At 38.4% G+C, this 15999-nt stretch overlaps 1 protein-coding gene across 1 annotated transcript in view; it reads left to right on the top strand.

Annotated features, from left to right (window-relative positions):
• Positions 1 to 15999, top strand: part of LOC126175451 (sorting nexin-25) — a 173113-nt gene that overhangs the window by 7509 nt on the left and 149605 nt on the right. The window contains exons 4-6 of the mRNA XM_049922252.1: positions 7894 to 8028; positions 8101 to 8270; positions 8808 to 8994. Coding sequence (XP_049778209.1) covers positions 7894 to 8028; positions 8101 to 8270; positions 8808 to 8994 — 492 coding nt within the window. The remainder of the gene's footprint in view (positions 1 to 7893; positions 8029 to 8100; positions 8271 to 8807; positions 8995 to 15999) is intronic.

Below are 15999 nucleotides of genomic sequence, written 5' to 3'. Positions count from 1 at the left end.
GTACTGTGACTGTCAGGGATCCAGTAAAACATCAACTCGCTGACATCAATGCGGCCAGAAAAAGATCCTGGAAGAACGGGACTGACAACGACTGAAGAGTGTCGTTCAACATGACAGAAGTGCAACACTTCTGCAAATTGCTGCAGATTTCAATGTGTGACCATCAGCAAGCGTCAGCATGCGAACCATTCAATGAAACATCATCAATATGGGCTTCTAGAGCCGAAGGTCCACTTGTGTACACTTACTGCACGACACAAAGCTTTACCCCTCACCTGGGCCCGTCAACACTGACATTGGACTGTTGTTGACTGGAAACACGTTGCCTGGTCAGATGAGTCTCGTTTAAAATTGTATTGAGCGGATGGACATGTACGGGTATGGAGACAACCTAATAAATCTATGGACACTGCATGTCAGCAGATGACTATTCAAGCTGGTATAGGCTCTGTAATGGTGTGGGGCATGTGCAGTTGGAGTGATATGGTATCCCTGATATGTCTAGATATGACTCTGACAGTTGAAACACACATAAGCATCCTGTCTGATCACTTGCATCCATTAATGTCCATTGTGCATCCTGACAGACTTTGGAAATTCCAGCAGGACAAGGGAACATCTCACACATCTAGAATTGCCAGAGTGGCTCTCGTGAGTTTAAACAGTTCTGCTGACCACCAGACTCCCCAGACATGAACATTATTCAGCATATCTTAATGCCTTGCAACGTGCTGTACAGAAGAGATCTCCACCACCTCATACACTTATGGGTTTATGGACAGCCTTGCAGGATTCACAGTGTCATTTCCCTCCTGCACTACATCAGACATTAGTTGAGTCCATACCACTTTGTGTTGCGGCAATTCTGCATACTCGCAAGAGCCCTACACAATATTAGGCAGGTGTACAAGTTTCTTTGGCTCTTCAGTGTATTTTTGCCCTGTCCTCTCAACTATTGATTGTCAACTTTTAAGTTCTTTCCTAAAAAAAATTTACCTGTGACATCAAATTTTTAAGCTACTAAATTTGCAACTGGGGAACACCATTCACAGTTGTAAGAGCTTTGGACTTTGTACGAGATGAGAAATATAACTGGTAGCCACATCTAAGATACCTAAAATGCAGATCTCTGAAGGCAGTAAAATACACTGAGGCATGACACTGACAGGGCTGTGGATGCAGACAGCTATTCTATATTGTTGTTTTACAACACAGTTTGAAAGTCATTTGCACTGATGGATGGAAGAAAGAAGAGATAATCAGTTGCTTGGCTGATTCTGTTAGCAATGGCCTTAGGATCCTCTCTACGAAGAAGCTGTCAGAGTCTGATGCTGAGCTATATGTAATCATGAAGGCACTGCAGATGGGCATATTGAAACAAAACAGTAACTTTTTTTTCATCTGTTGGAGCCCGTAAGTGCCCTTCAAAGTCATCAACAAATATATCCAACCAACAAAGTGGTCCATAGAAGCCAGTAAATTTTCATGTTATAGTTTTGATGGAAGGAAATTTCATGTTGCTGCATGCTAAGGCATTAGGGAATGAGGAAACTGATATCCTAACCAGAGGTGCTTCTGAGGAATCTCTGTGATGCAGTGTGCCTTTCCATTTCATTATACTTCCTAATCTGTTCAGGTAATAGTCATTAATATGTAGAGAGGTAGTTTCAATAGATGCAGAACACCATGCTACCTGTAGTGAAGCCAACTACAAGGCCATGGGAAACATCAATCTAGTCCCTCCGATGGAAAAGTGATGCAAGAATACCGCTAAGAGTAGGAAACGAACAGCCCTGTAACTTAAGCTCACTTTGGAAAGACTCACCAGTTTTAGTTGTTTGCTTTTGTCTTCCAGTAAGAGGTCAGCAGTTTTGTTATCAGCCTATTCTTTACTTTAGATAAAAGTGATATGTGTGTCAAAAAGTTTTAAGATTTTGTGTATTATTTGGACTCCTGTTCAAACTGTTTGGTAGAATATTTTAATGTGGATTAAGAGTGGCTGATTAGTTTGAAATAATGAGCCAAGGCTATCTGAACCATTAACAATATGAAATCAAATGAAAAATCCGAGATCGAATAACAAGACTTTCTATTGTTATTCCATCCAAAATTTTCCATTGTTTGAATTATTATTTTACAATTTTGAAAAGCTGCAACTCTGTTTTTAATTTTAATTTTGACAAAGACTGAGTTTATTACTTACATATTGTTAAGAACCTTGATTGATGTGCATTTTTCTGACTGAGTTTATTACTTACATATTGTTAAGAACCTTGATTGATGTGCATTTTTCTATTGCGACCCTCACTTTAGACCTCAAAACTTATTAACACAAACAGCTTCTGTAATGAGCTAATGTCAGATTAGTCCACGGTATCAGCAAAAACAGTTCTTGGAGGAATATCTTCAGTCACAAAAGAAACTGTTTGGAGATTGCTCCAGTGTAGAAAGACGAGATCCCAGTGCCACTTGCTGGGTGACACATATTCATAAGCAAAGTCCCATTTAGGCAAGAGGTGGTGGAAACAAATTCAGCTTCTATTCCACTAAATACACTGTAAGCAATAGGCACTGCTAAGTCCTCTTGTAGAGATGTTTGCAGTACAGCAAACAGAGACTGAGGCAGCCTGGCAGCCTTTTATTTGGCGTACTATAGATACCCATGTGACCGGCTTGCAATAGTGGCTGTGTTCCCACCAGAGGTGTCCACACCAGATGTGTGTGACAGTACACATATCAATAAATTTGGATTATTAATTTGTCTGTTGGGTTACTAAATTTACTGTTCTGTCACACAAAAAAGGACAAATACACTCTCTTCTCTGAAATGCTGTTCTCTTCATCAACTGCAATGGACTTTGCTGCAAAATTGTGTACATACATGATCAAATCTAGTTTGGTTATGATCATGTGGCTAAGCAGCTGTGCCCAGTGAGTTTGTGCTCATACAGCAGCTTGAGCTTTTGATTTTTGTGACAGACCATAGCAATAGTGCCTACAATGTTTTCTAGAAAACACCCAAACTAGTGTGTATTTTTATTGTTTCTTTTCTGCATATATCATAATTTTAGTAGTACAGAGGTACAATGCCTAGTCCTCCTGGGTGGTGGTTTGATTGTTTGTTATTGTGGTCTGCTTGTAGTTCCTCAGTCTCTGACTGCTTTGGTTAGTGCTTTTTGTGGTTTTAAACAAAGATGCTGTAACTTACCAAATGAAAGCGTTGGTATGTTGACAGAGACAATAACAAACACACACACAAATTTCAAGCTTTCGCAACCCACAGTTGCTTCGTCAGGAAAGAGGGAAGGAGAGGGAAAGATGAAAGGATGGGGTTAAAACCCACATTCTTTCATCTTTCCCTCTCCTTCCCTCTTTCCTGACGAAGCAACTGTGGGTTGTGAAAGCTTGAAATTTGTGTGTGTGTTTGTTATTGTCTCTGTCAACATACCAAGGCTTTCATTTGGTAAGTTACAGCATCTAGCATGTGGTTGTGTGCAGGCACAAAGTGAATCAATCTCTGTTTAGATACAGCTAGAAACATGTCTGACCAGAATGCAACTTTCACATGGAATGGAAGCACCAATCTGGAGGGGGCGGGGTGTGAAAGGTATAGCAGTGTATGGGTGGTGGGAGAGAGGTGCACTGTTTGGCGGAGTGTCCAGGGACTAGACTTCCAACAGGCACAGGGAAAGATGGATGGGTGCCTTGGCAGATGGCAGCACACAAAAAGGATGGAGACAGGAGTGGGGAGGAGGTGAATAGGACAGATGAGGTGGGAACTGTTGTGTGGGGGATGTGGGGGACAGTATGTTACTGTAGGTTGAGGCCTATTTACTTACGGGAGCTGGGAATGTTTTTTAAGCGTAACTCCCATCTGTGCAGCTCAGAAAAGCTGGTGGTGGAGGGGAGGATCCAGATGACTTGGGTTGTGAAGCAGCCATTGAAATCAACCCCATTTTGTTCAGCTGTATGTTGTCCCACAGGGTGGTCTACTTTGCTCATGGCCACAGTTGAGTGGTAGCCATTCACCCTGGTGGATAGCTGGTTGGTAGTCATACCAGTATAAAAAGCTATGCAACTATTTCAGCAGAGCTACTATATGATATGGCTGCTTTTACAGGTGGCCTGGCCCCTGATGAAATAGGATAAACCTATGACAGGATTGGAATAGGAAGTGCTGGGTTGATGGATTGGGCAGGTCTTGTGGCAAAGGGTTGGGATTGGGAGTGGCATAGAGATGGACTAGGATGTTGTGGAGGTTGGCTGGGCAACAGAGCACCACTTTAGGAGGGATGGGAAGGATCTCTGGTAGGATGTCCCTCATTTCAGGGCATGATGATAGTCAATTAAAGCCCTGGGGAGGTATTGGGTGATGAAGGGGGTACTCCTTTGTGACTGGTTCTTGGGATGATGGAAGGATTGGGGATGTGAGGGGAAATGGCACAGGAGATCTCTTTGCGGGTTAGGTCTGGGGTAGTGCCTGTCTGTGAAGGCCTTGGTGAGACCCCCAGAAAACTGGGCAAGGGAGTTCTTGTCACTGCAGATATGCCGTCCATGGGTGGACAGGCAGGATCGAAGGGTGACAGCTGTAGAAATGTAAATTAGTTTTGATACTTGGTGGCTTAATGTAGACAGAAGTGTGGATGAAACCATCAGAGAGAAGGAGGTTTGCATCGAGGAAGGTAGCATGCTGGGTTGAAGAGGACCAGTTGAAGCAGTTGGAAGAGAAGGTGTTGAGGTTATGAAGGAATGAAGGTAGTGTGTCTTGACCTGAGTCCAGATCATGAAGATATCATCAATGAAAGTGAACCAGACTATGGGTTAATCATTTTGGGAGGCTAGGAAGGCTGCCTCTAGATGGCCCATAAACAGGTTGGCATAGGAGGGTGCCATGTGGGTGCCTTGGCTTCACCATGGATTTGTTTGTATATGTTATGCATTAGGATAAAGTTAGTAAGGTGTGTAAGGAAAGAGATAGTGGGTTTGGAGTCTGAAGGACATTGGCAGAAGGTAGTATTCAGTAGCAGTAAGACAATGGGCATGAGGGATGTTGGTGTAGAGGGAGATGACATCAACAGTGGTGATTAGGGATCCAGGAGGTAAAGGGATGGGGATGATGGAGAGCAATTGAAGGAAGTGGTCAATATCTTGGATGTGGGAGGCTAGATTATGAGCAATTGGTTGGAGGTGTTGGTCAGTGAGTACCAAAATTCTTTCAGTGGCAGCACAATGAAAAGCCACAAGGGGATGACCAGGATTGTTGGCCTTGTGGATTTTGGGGAGCATGTAGAAATTGAGTGTGCGAGATGTCATAGGAGTGAGGAGGGAAATTGATTCCAGGGAGAAGTTCTGGGAAGGGCCTAAGGCCCAAAGAAGGAATTGGAGATTATGTTGGTCTCCTGTTATGGGATTACTTTGGCAAAGTGCATAGCTGGAGAAGTCAGATAATTGGCAGAGGCTCGTGCCAGGTTGGCACCGCGATTCATAGCTGGGAAGATCTTTAACATCCCCTCTGTGATAACGTGTTGCACAGTTGTCATAGACTTGGATACTTCAAACAAAAATGTAAAGTCAGCACTCTTGGAACTGGTAAAGGCAGCCATCTTTGCTTCAACTGCTGCTAGTGCTTGTTGAAGAGGCAGTTGACTATTATAATATGAGACCTTACTGGTGGAAACCCATCACAGGTCTTCAGACACCTTTCTCCTTTCTGGCTTCTTTTACACTCACTGATTTTCATCCCTTGTTACACTCGCATCTGCAATCACTTTCTTTGATAGTTTGACAGTGTTTCGTTGAACACTAACCTTTTCAGATACATGAAAGAAGATGCTGTTGGAACTACATATATTTTAATCACTTACTGCTTGTTCACTGTTTTCCGCATTTGACTTTGATTTTATTCAGTTCGTATTTCCAAATACTGGCAGTTTTTAAAAATGTTGGTGTCTTTTTTGATAAGTTTTTTTATACATCATTTGAGTTGCTTGTAAATTATATTCTTTGTTTGGGTGGTTAGAGATTTGATAGCAATATGACTTAAGAAATATAACAAACTTATATATTATCTTGTAGATAAACATTAGCTGTAGTTTTTCTTGTTTTGCTTTTTTACCCATACATTCACAAATTATTTGTACATTTTAGGGAAAACATATCTTTACCAGTGTAGCAACTGTGTAAAGTGGTATGCATGCCACACGAGTATCTAGTGGCACACTTGTGAGGATATGAGATACTTCGTTTGTTTCTTACGTACAATAAGGGAAAGGCAACCATTCACATATAGTGGATCGATGCGTGGAGTACAGAAACGTTACAGAAAACAGCACTCACACCAGCTTTAGAAAACAAGCTCTTTTTCTAGCTTTTGCTAGAACAGGCACCTCACATTTATATAACTGATTCGCCTCGATGGCAATGCATCTGCAACTTCAGTGTGGATGCATATTTATGTTTGAAATCCAGTGGGAATATAAAAAATTGGGAAGCATGGAGGACATGGACAGGGACTGTGGATAGGTGGTACTAGGTGGAAATGTGAGTCAGTAGGGGAGCGTGCCGAGGTAGTCCGTGCATTTGTGATAAATACTGTTTCTGGTTGGCGCAGTGATTAACACATCTGCATAGAACACGGGAGATCCCAGGTTTAGGTCCCGGTCCAGGACATATTTTCGCTCATTGCTGCTGATTCCGCCTGAAGTCCCGATGTAGCTGATGTCATTAGTTCTTTCCATTTCCTTTCCTTTCTCACCCCTCCACCTTCAGTGTACATTATACGTATCACAGTTGCAGATGCTATGTGGTGTCTGTTCTTTCTGACATGTCTGAATTCATATAAACAAAAAGGAGTGATAGGCCTTCAGCAAGTATAGATGCACAGCTACTATGTGGGGTTCAACGAAATTGGCTTAAAAGAGGTCTACCAACACTGATTCAGTAGGTCATTGGCTTTAGGTTACAGACATAAGGCAAAGATGTAAAATACCAAATTGTAAGGAACAGGCAGTATTCATACGTTATTACTGTAACATTCATCTGCGTCTAACGAAAATAAACTGTTTCTGAGAATTTAACGAATAGTGCTATGTTGTGTTCTATATAATTATTTAAAATGTTTGCTACTTCGTATTTTTCACTCTTAATCGTGTAAATCCTATCAATAAATCATCAAAATTTCTTTTACTAACTTACATGTTGTTAATGTCTGATCTCTCAAATGCCTGTTGTTGCAAATATGTGACATACATGAATATAACTGACAGGTATAAAATAGCTCAGATTCACCTTTATGTATTCTATAACACTTCATTACTGGTTAAAAAATATGGTTTTTGATTGTTTTTTAAGTATAAATTTATTCGGGTGTTGGGGGTTAAGGTGAATGCTGGAATGTTTCGTCTGAGTGGGTAATGGCCAGATCCTTTTATAACTAAGCATTTCTGGTATCTACAAGATTGATGGTGCATTAATATATTATTTTCCTTCCTTCTAGACTTGTTTGTGTGTACATTTATATTTCATAATTCAACAGACTGTTCCATTTAATCTACGGCTGTGATTTCTGTGCATTCATCATCATCATATTATTGAATGTTCAGTGTCTAATTCAGTTAAATTTGAAATTTTTGAATTATTTTCAGGAGCCTTGTAAATTATAATTATTGTAGTTTTATGTTTTAATTAAGTTTGAGCAGCAGAGCATTTTTTTTCAAGCTCTCAGTTTAATATAATTCTTAGGAGAAAAAGGTCTGTTGTACTCTACAGAATATGTTCAGTCTTTGTAAATGCTTATTGGCAGGAGTTATCATCTCTAAGATAGAAAATGACAAAAAAGAAAAGAAATATATTTACGCATTCTGTTCTAATCGAAAAACACCTTTCTCATTCTAGGGAGGATATGTGGAAAGTTGTGTCAAATCTCCAGGAGAGGATGTCTAAAGTTGATCCATCAAAGCTTGTTGCTGTAGACATAGTTTGTAAAGTGACAAAACACTTTGAAATGATACGAAAAGTACAAATTATGGAGTGAGTAACATTTCACCATTAAATATTACACCTAAATATTTCAAGTCCCTTAAAGAAAATGCCATTTTTCAGAGATGAAGAGAAGGCTGCCTATCACTTACCTCCTCATGTGTTGTCGGTGGATAAAGAACGTGCCTTTTTACGAAAATTCACTGAGAATGCAATGGAATTGCTGTTTCCTCAGGGTTATACAGAAACACGAACCATCAAGCTGTTACTGAGAGAGCTAATTACCTGTAAAGGTACTATCTTAAATACATTTATGGCAATGTTGTAATGAGTACTTGATGATTAACAATCTGTGATATCATTGCCACCATATTTTTCCCTTGTTTTAAGTGGAATGTGTGACACTTTTGTAAATTACTGATATAACACTAGATTAGACACTGAGTTGAATCTGCAAAATTTCAAAATTAAATAATGGGAAATACTACTTATTAATTTATCATTCCGAGTTTATTTTGCTGTCCAACTGTCAGTAGAAGAAAGGGCGTGGCTGTAGACATTCAACAAATGAGGATTATGATTAGTATATTTAACAGTTGAAAGGACCAAAAATGATGATAAATATTCTAATAATAAAGCAGGACAATTTCTGAACTGTGAAGTTACCTATTTATGTCTTCTGCTTTCATAACAGAGCAACAAATATTTCAGGCGCATGTCTTCTGTGATATCTGTTTTTCTTTTGCTCATCGTAGTAGCTTTTGTTTTTTCATATTGTTGTTCATTTACAAAATTAGTCAGTTCATATTGTTACATATTTTAAATTGCAGTACTTCACCCAGCTATTGAAATTATCACAGACCCTGATTACATTAACCAAAGAATCCTCCTCTACATTCAACATCAAGCTCAGAAAGAGACAATTCGAAAAAAATCATATACCTATGCTCCAAGCTTTCAGGATTTCTTAAAAATGATTAAGGAAACGGATGATCCAGAAGTTTTGAAGCATATAAGGTAAAACATGTTATTTGTATAACAATTTCAATGTTTTGAACAACAATTTTTTATTGAATAAGATAAGTGACTGTCAGTGATGTTAGTAATGTTTTAGTTCTTGTACAGTGGATCTTTCATTGCGATCAGTTTTGTCTGCATTGTGTGACGTATCAGTCTGCTGACCGAGAAGAATCTAATTTTTGTTCAGCACGTACCACAAACCTCCTTTAAATCCATACAAACCATAAAAATGTGTGTATGTATGTTTCACATCTCCTAAACCACTGGGCTGACTTCAACCAAACGTGGTACACATATCACTTGCTTTCGGAAAGAATCACTGTGGAATGCAAGAACCACCCACCTATCAAAGGGGAGGGGGTGGGGGTGAAAAAGCAGTATAGCCCACGATACATGAAAACCCATACTATAATCATCCAGTATTTGAGAATGGTAACACTTAGAGACTTGCAACAAACTTTACACATAATTTCAAATATGTAAGAAACTTTTTCTTGCTGACGACCACCATAAGATGATGAAAGGCAAAAAGTTAATCGCCTAATACATTTTCACTGTTTTTGCAGTGAAACTGCCATATGAAGTGCAACTTTAAATTCATTACTTCTTTACTACTAATTGTATTTGTGACACATTTTGCAGACAGTATTCATATATACCATAGAATTTACCAGAAAAGTTACATCATTGTACAATGCATAGTTCAGGAGATATGATGTCAAATACTGAGGGGCATGACAAACTGCCACATTGTGCAAGATGCTTAAATTTATTTCATTGCTACTAACTGTATTTACAACACATTTCACAGACAGTAGCCACATGTACACTGGATATACCTGTAAAATTATGTCATTGTACTGCATGTAGCTCAGGAGATATGATATATGATATCATAAAGATTGAGCTTCCTGAAAATGAGGGGGGGGGGGGGGTTTATGGGCGCTCAACATTGAGGACCTGAAAATGAAACTGCAGGGTGAAATTTGATAGACATGGAGGTGAAATATACATACATGTATGTGTGAAGTTTTTAAATATATGTGAAATCTACTCACATATACGTATGCAGGCAACACCATGGGTAAAGAGCCTATCCTTGACCCCTGGAACGATTTCATTCAAATATGGTGCACATGTTAATTACAGTCTTGAAAGAAATACTGTAGGTGTTAGAATTACCAGCCTTTTTTTGGCGCAAGTGTGTGAACATGGAGAGATAGAGAGTTGGATGGATGAACAGATGGCACATAAAGGAAAGGGGAGGAGATGAACAGAGAGGAGGAGATGGACAGAGAGATAGGGGAAGAGGACATGGAGAGAGAAGAAGTTGACAAAGGGGGGAGATAGGTGGGGGAAAGGAAAAGATAGAAGGAGGGGGAAGGAGCAGATTGACAGGAATAAGGGGAAAGAGGAGCTGGACAGGGAGAGGGCCAGGAGGAGATGAACAGAGTGTGGGGCTGGAGGAGATGAGAGTGGGGGGTAGAGGTGACAGACAGAGAGGGGGTGGAGGAGGTGGGCAGGGAGGAGGTGAAGAACGAGATGGACAGTGAGAAGGGGGAGGAGGAGATGAACAAATAGAAGATTGGAATAAATACGTACCTGAACAACACCAGGTACTCAGCTATTTTCGAAGATCACTGGAGAAGAGCTGAATGAACAAGTGTTAACATACATTCCAAATTCCACTTCTTTACTTGGAGCGGTAATTAGCAGTTTATAGATTTTGAACCAAACATTGCTTTAATCTATATTACGAAGCTACTAACTCAGAACCCAGTACCATTGCAGGTTGCCTTTCTAGCGGCTTTTGGGGACAACAGAAATTTGATGTTCAGTATTTTGTGTGATTATTGACTGAAATTAAAATTTTAAAATTCTGTCATAATTTACTCATTAGGACATATAATATTATGTTAAAAGTTTAACACAGTAAGATAAATATTAAAGTTAGAAACTGTGTGTGTGTCTTGAGGAAGCATAACTGACGGCATGCAAATACTCGGTATTTTAGAATGCACTTAGTGACTTCCAGCAGACTTTAAACAAAATTTAAAACCTTTTCTAAACTTTTTAACAATTAACTGATTTGTAAAGTAATCAGACATTTGAAATTATTTTGTATGTGGGATTTCGGTTCTTTCAAGAATCAGAAATTTACTGGTAAGTGAATAGAATATCAGTAAACTAAAACATCCTGACAATTAAAACTGTACCAGATGGGGTGCTCATATTGACTAAAAATAAAATCAAATCACATTTCATTACCTGTCTCAAAAATTTATTGTGTCTGTATCTCTTGGCTTACAAAACGCTGTAGAGAATCTCTTGTATACGTTTCGACTGGCATACTTAGAAGAAAGGGTATGGCAGAGAATGACTCATTGACACCTCAAGGACTGTTTCTGCCTGATGCCCTTTTATGGTGAGGGTATACAGTAGATATCAGAAACAGAGTGAGTATTAGTCCAGTGTTGAGGGATGCATGCATCAGAAATCAAGGTGCCATTGTTATGTCAATGCAGTACTGGTTTTCCTCCTTTCCAGTATTGATGTGTCTGAGAATAGTGTTGCTGTGGTTACATCCTACTCACCTATTTATTCCCTTACTATAGCATGCAGGAGTGTGTTGTCATTGACATGTCTTGAGTAACAGCCGTGCACTTCTCTTGTTGCCATGTCTAAGTTTGAATCTTTTACCCAAATTCAAGACAGTTTACGAGAGTGCATCACCCTAAATGATAATGCAGTTGTAATCGTGACAGAATCCTTAAACTGTTTCATTAAACAAGAAACAGAGAAAATGAGAGGTCAGTAACTTACGGCAAAGCCCATTCTGATTATAAATATGAACATCTAATTTTTTCTTTTATGTTGTTGCAAACCGACACGAGTTCGCATTGACTGTCAGTGGCCCTAAAAAAATACAGTATTCCATTGAAAAAGATCTATATTTCCTTAGATATTGCAGTAGATAATGAAGTTACATATATTAACACACATAACTAGGAATACTCTTTTAAAACAACTTCTTTGGTTGTGCTAGGTAGAGTGCTATGTACAACATTAATGGAACAAGACTATTAATGTATACTAATAACTCAGTTCATGGCATAAGTTCATGGCTTGTAGAAAATAAACTAACTCTAAAGCACAGTAAGACTCAGTTTTTACAGCTTCTAATGCACAATTCAACAGTACCCGACATTTTAATTTTGCAGAATGGGCATACGATTAGTGAAACTGAACAGTTCAAATTTCTAGGTTTTCAGATAGATAGTAAACTGTCATGGAAAGCCCACTTTCAGGAACTTGCTGTTTTTATTATTCGAACGGTATCTGATGTAAGTGATCGTTCAACACGAAAATTAGTCTACTTTGCTTGTTTTCATTTGCTTATGTTATATGGTATTATATTCTGGGGTAATTTTACCAACTCTCAAAAGTTATTTTTGGCTCAGAAGCAGGCAGTTCGGGCTATAAATAGTGTAAGTTCGTGAACCTCTTGTTGACCCCTTCTAATGCTTTCGACGACAAGAAGTGATGTGGAGCTGGTATGCCAACTTCACATCTCTCTCACATCTGTTGACTTACTTGGTGTGCGCAGCCGATCTTCTTCTCTGGATAGTTGGCCACTTTTATATTGTAATTTCATGTACTGAAATGCTCCATGACCTTGGAGATTTGCTGCTCAATTTGATCCTATGGAACTAGACATGTAAATAAAAATTAAAAATAAAGGCATCGGTTTGTGTATTCTTTATGTCAGGGTAACCCATGTTTATAGGCTAATAACGAATAGTGTAGTGTATCAGTCATTTCTGTAATTTCTCAAAGACTGCTGTAAATATTTTAATGTTTAACCACTGGTAAAGAGGACATATTAAAATAAAATTACAGCAGTCTTTGAAAAAGTATTATTTTTTAATAAAACTGTGTACTTTCCATAACTGCATTCAGTGGCTCTTGGAAAACAATTACAATGATGTAGCTCTTGTTAATATTGATGTTGAAACCATTTGCAAAAGAATCTGAGAAATGTACTAAAAATAGGAAGCAATATGGCCATAGTTGGCTGTTGCAGTATAAACAGCATCAAACAGATCTCTCTTGCCAGGCTTCATCGTTATCTGCAGCATGACAGGTTTATGCTTCTAAGACAAAACTTCATTTCCTATACGACGTAGATACAGGATCAGCTACAGTTTTTGTATGTGGAACTATGGCATATGCCAGCTACAGCGTATGCTAGCTTCTGATGCATCAAAATGGGGCTTAGGAAAACTATTTTAAATGCGTGTATGTTTTCAGGCTTTTGTGGAAACGACTACAGTTCCATCAGGCGGTTTTTGATTTAAACTGTCGTCGTTGTTGCTTACTTGTCAAAGCAGAGTTTTTTTTTTTTTTTTTTTAAAGTGGATTGTTCTTACTTCATAAAGATTAACAACCGTATTTATTGAAAAAGAAACTAATTTGTCAATTTTCTTTGATTTGGAAATAGTAATAATAATAATAATAATAATAATGATAATAATATTAAAATCTGACCCGTTTTTGTCTGGAGATACCTGCTGTGGGACAAATGTGTGTATAGACACTACTCAAAATTGTAATTAGAAGGAATACACTTGAAAAAGTACTGTAGAGAAGTTAGGGAGGTGTGTGTGTGTGTGTATTTCAGTTAAAACTTCAGGGCAGGCAGGCTGCGGTTGATGTATGACAGGTTTTGGTTGATGTATGAAACTATTTACTGATGTTTTATTGCAAGCTGCAGGAGTCATTTTCTGAAGATCTAACATGCAAATGTGGACAAAATATCAGCAAACAGTTTTATGCTTCGACCATGGTTTTTCATCCTGGAAATGTAAACACTGACTACGAAAGCCTACATTGTAGAGTTTTTGTTATGATACACACATTCTGTAAGTCTGCAAGTATTAAATCATTTACATTTGGAACTACTCTGTACTTCATAAAACATAAATGATTGCTGTAACAACAGCATTCTTTCACCACTTCTTCCAGTGCTAGTGTTGATGAGCATGGTTTTTGTAGGAAGTATGCCAGTTATTTTCTTCTAATTACCTCCTGTAATACTTCATTTATTAACCCACAATACCATGTTCGTGATATGGGATTATTGCAAATGCTGGGAAAGTACATTTCTTTTCATTATAGGAAAGTACATTTCTTTTCATTAACTGTATTAATTACACATATACGTACTGTAAAGGACAGAGTATACATATCAACATTAGAATTAAGTCTCCTGTGACGCGGGGATTCTGGGTGACTTTCCGAACTCTACCCCTTTTCCTGAACCTCTCCAGTCCTTTTCCTTCACCCCTCTTTCTTCCCCTTCAACCCTTCTGCCAGGAGGAGGAGCCACTGGCTCCGAAAGCTTATATACGTAAACTTTTTTTTTATATGTGTGTTCTCCAGCTGCTGCTTGGTGAGTAGATTTTTAACCTATCCAATTACATTATGTTGTCAAAGATTGATTATTTTCATTGTTATTTTAGAAATAACAATGTTATTTAGCATTTACATTTGACATAAATTGACCCCCATAATTTCAGCAATTGGTTAAAAGCAATGCCGGACCGGTGTGCTGGTGAATTTCTACCTGAATAAATTCTTATTATTTTTGCGTGAGCAAGACAGTTTATTGTGAAGTGTTCTGCCTTGTGGTTTCTGAAATGGCAGCAGCATTTTCAGTAGTTGCAAGGATAACACTCTAGATGATTGACGGCACTAGCCTTGCTATGTTAGTACGGCAAATGGCTGAAAGCAGGGGGAAACTGGAGTTCTTATTTTTGCTATGAGCATGCAGCTGTACTGTATGGTGCAATGATGTTTGCATCCTCTTGGATAAAATATTGTGGAGGTAAGATAGTTCCTAATTCGGATCTCCAAATGGGAACTACACAGGAACATGTCTTCATCAGGAGAAACAAAACTGGTGTTCTTCTGGTTGGAGCATGGAATGTTAAATGCCTTAATTGCGTAGGTAAGTTAGAGAATTTAAAAAGGGAAATAGTAGGTTGAAGTTACATGTAGTGAGATTTAGTGTGGTGACAGGAATAACAGCACTAATGATCAGTTGAGTACAGGGTTATGTATACAAAATCAAAAAGGGATAATGCAGGAATAAGTCTAATAATGAATAAGAAAATAGGAATCCATGTTAGCTTGTATGAATAGCATAAAGGAGGGATTGTTGTAGTCAAAGTGGACATGAAGTCATCGTCCACCACAGTAATACAAGTTTATTTGCCAGATCCCTCTGCAGGTTGGGAAGAGATTGAAAGAATGTATGATGAGATTAAATAAAATGTTCTGATAGTTACGAGAGTTGAAAGTTTAATTGTGATAGGAGACTGGAATTTGACTGTAAGAAAAGGAAGAGATGAAAAGTTATTAGGAGTACATGGACTGGGGGAAAGTAATGAAAAAAGAAATTGATTGTTACAGTTTTTGCACAGAGCATAAGTTATTCATTGCCATTGTGTGATTTAAGAAACAAGAAAATGGTGTACATATGGGGGAGACCCGGGAACAGCAAAAGATTTCAGATGAGTTAAATAATGTTAAGGTAGAGATTTTGAACCAAGATTTTAAATTAAAAAACATGTCTGTGGGCAGGTGTGGATTCAGACCATAATTTACTTGTTATGAATTACAGATTAAAACTGAAGAATGTGCAGAAGGATAGGAAATTAAGGAGAAGGAACCCAGAAAAAGTGAAAGAAACAGAGGTCACTGGCAATTTCAAAGGTAGCATTAGGCAATGATTCACAGAAATGAGGGAAAGGAATACAATAGAAGATGAATTGGTAGCACCAGGAGATGAAATAGCAAATGCAGCAGAGTAATAAGTGGTATAAATTCCTTAAATAACACAGGAAATATTGTGAACTTAAATGTAGCAAATAAAGTTTGTGAAAGGGAACACAAAACAGCAAACAAGTACTAAGCAAACAAGTGAAGTTTTAAAGGTGT

This window comes from Schistocerca cancellata, chromosome 3 (assembly GCF_023864275.1).
Source record: "Schistocerca cancellata isolate TAMUIC-IGC-003103 chromosome 3, iqSchCanc2.1, whole genome shotgun sequence".
NCBI lineage: Eukaryota > Metazoa > Arthropoda > Insecta > Orthoptera > Acrididae > Schistocerca > Schistocerca cancellata.
The sequence above is the reverse complement of the archived record's forward strand: the minus strand, read 5'-3'. Positions and strand labels throughout refer to the sequence as shown.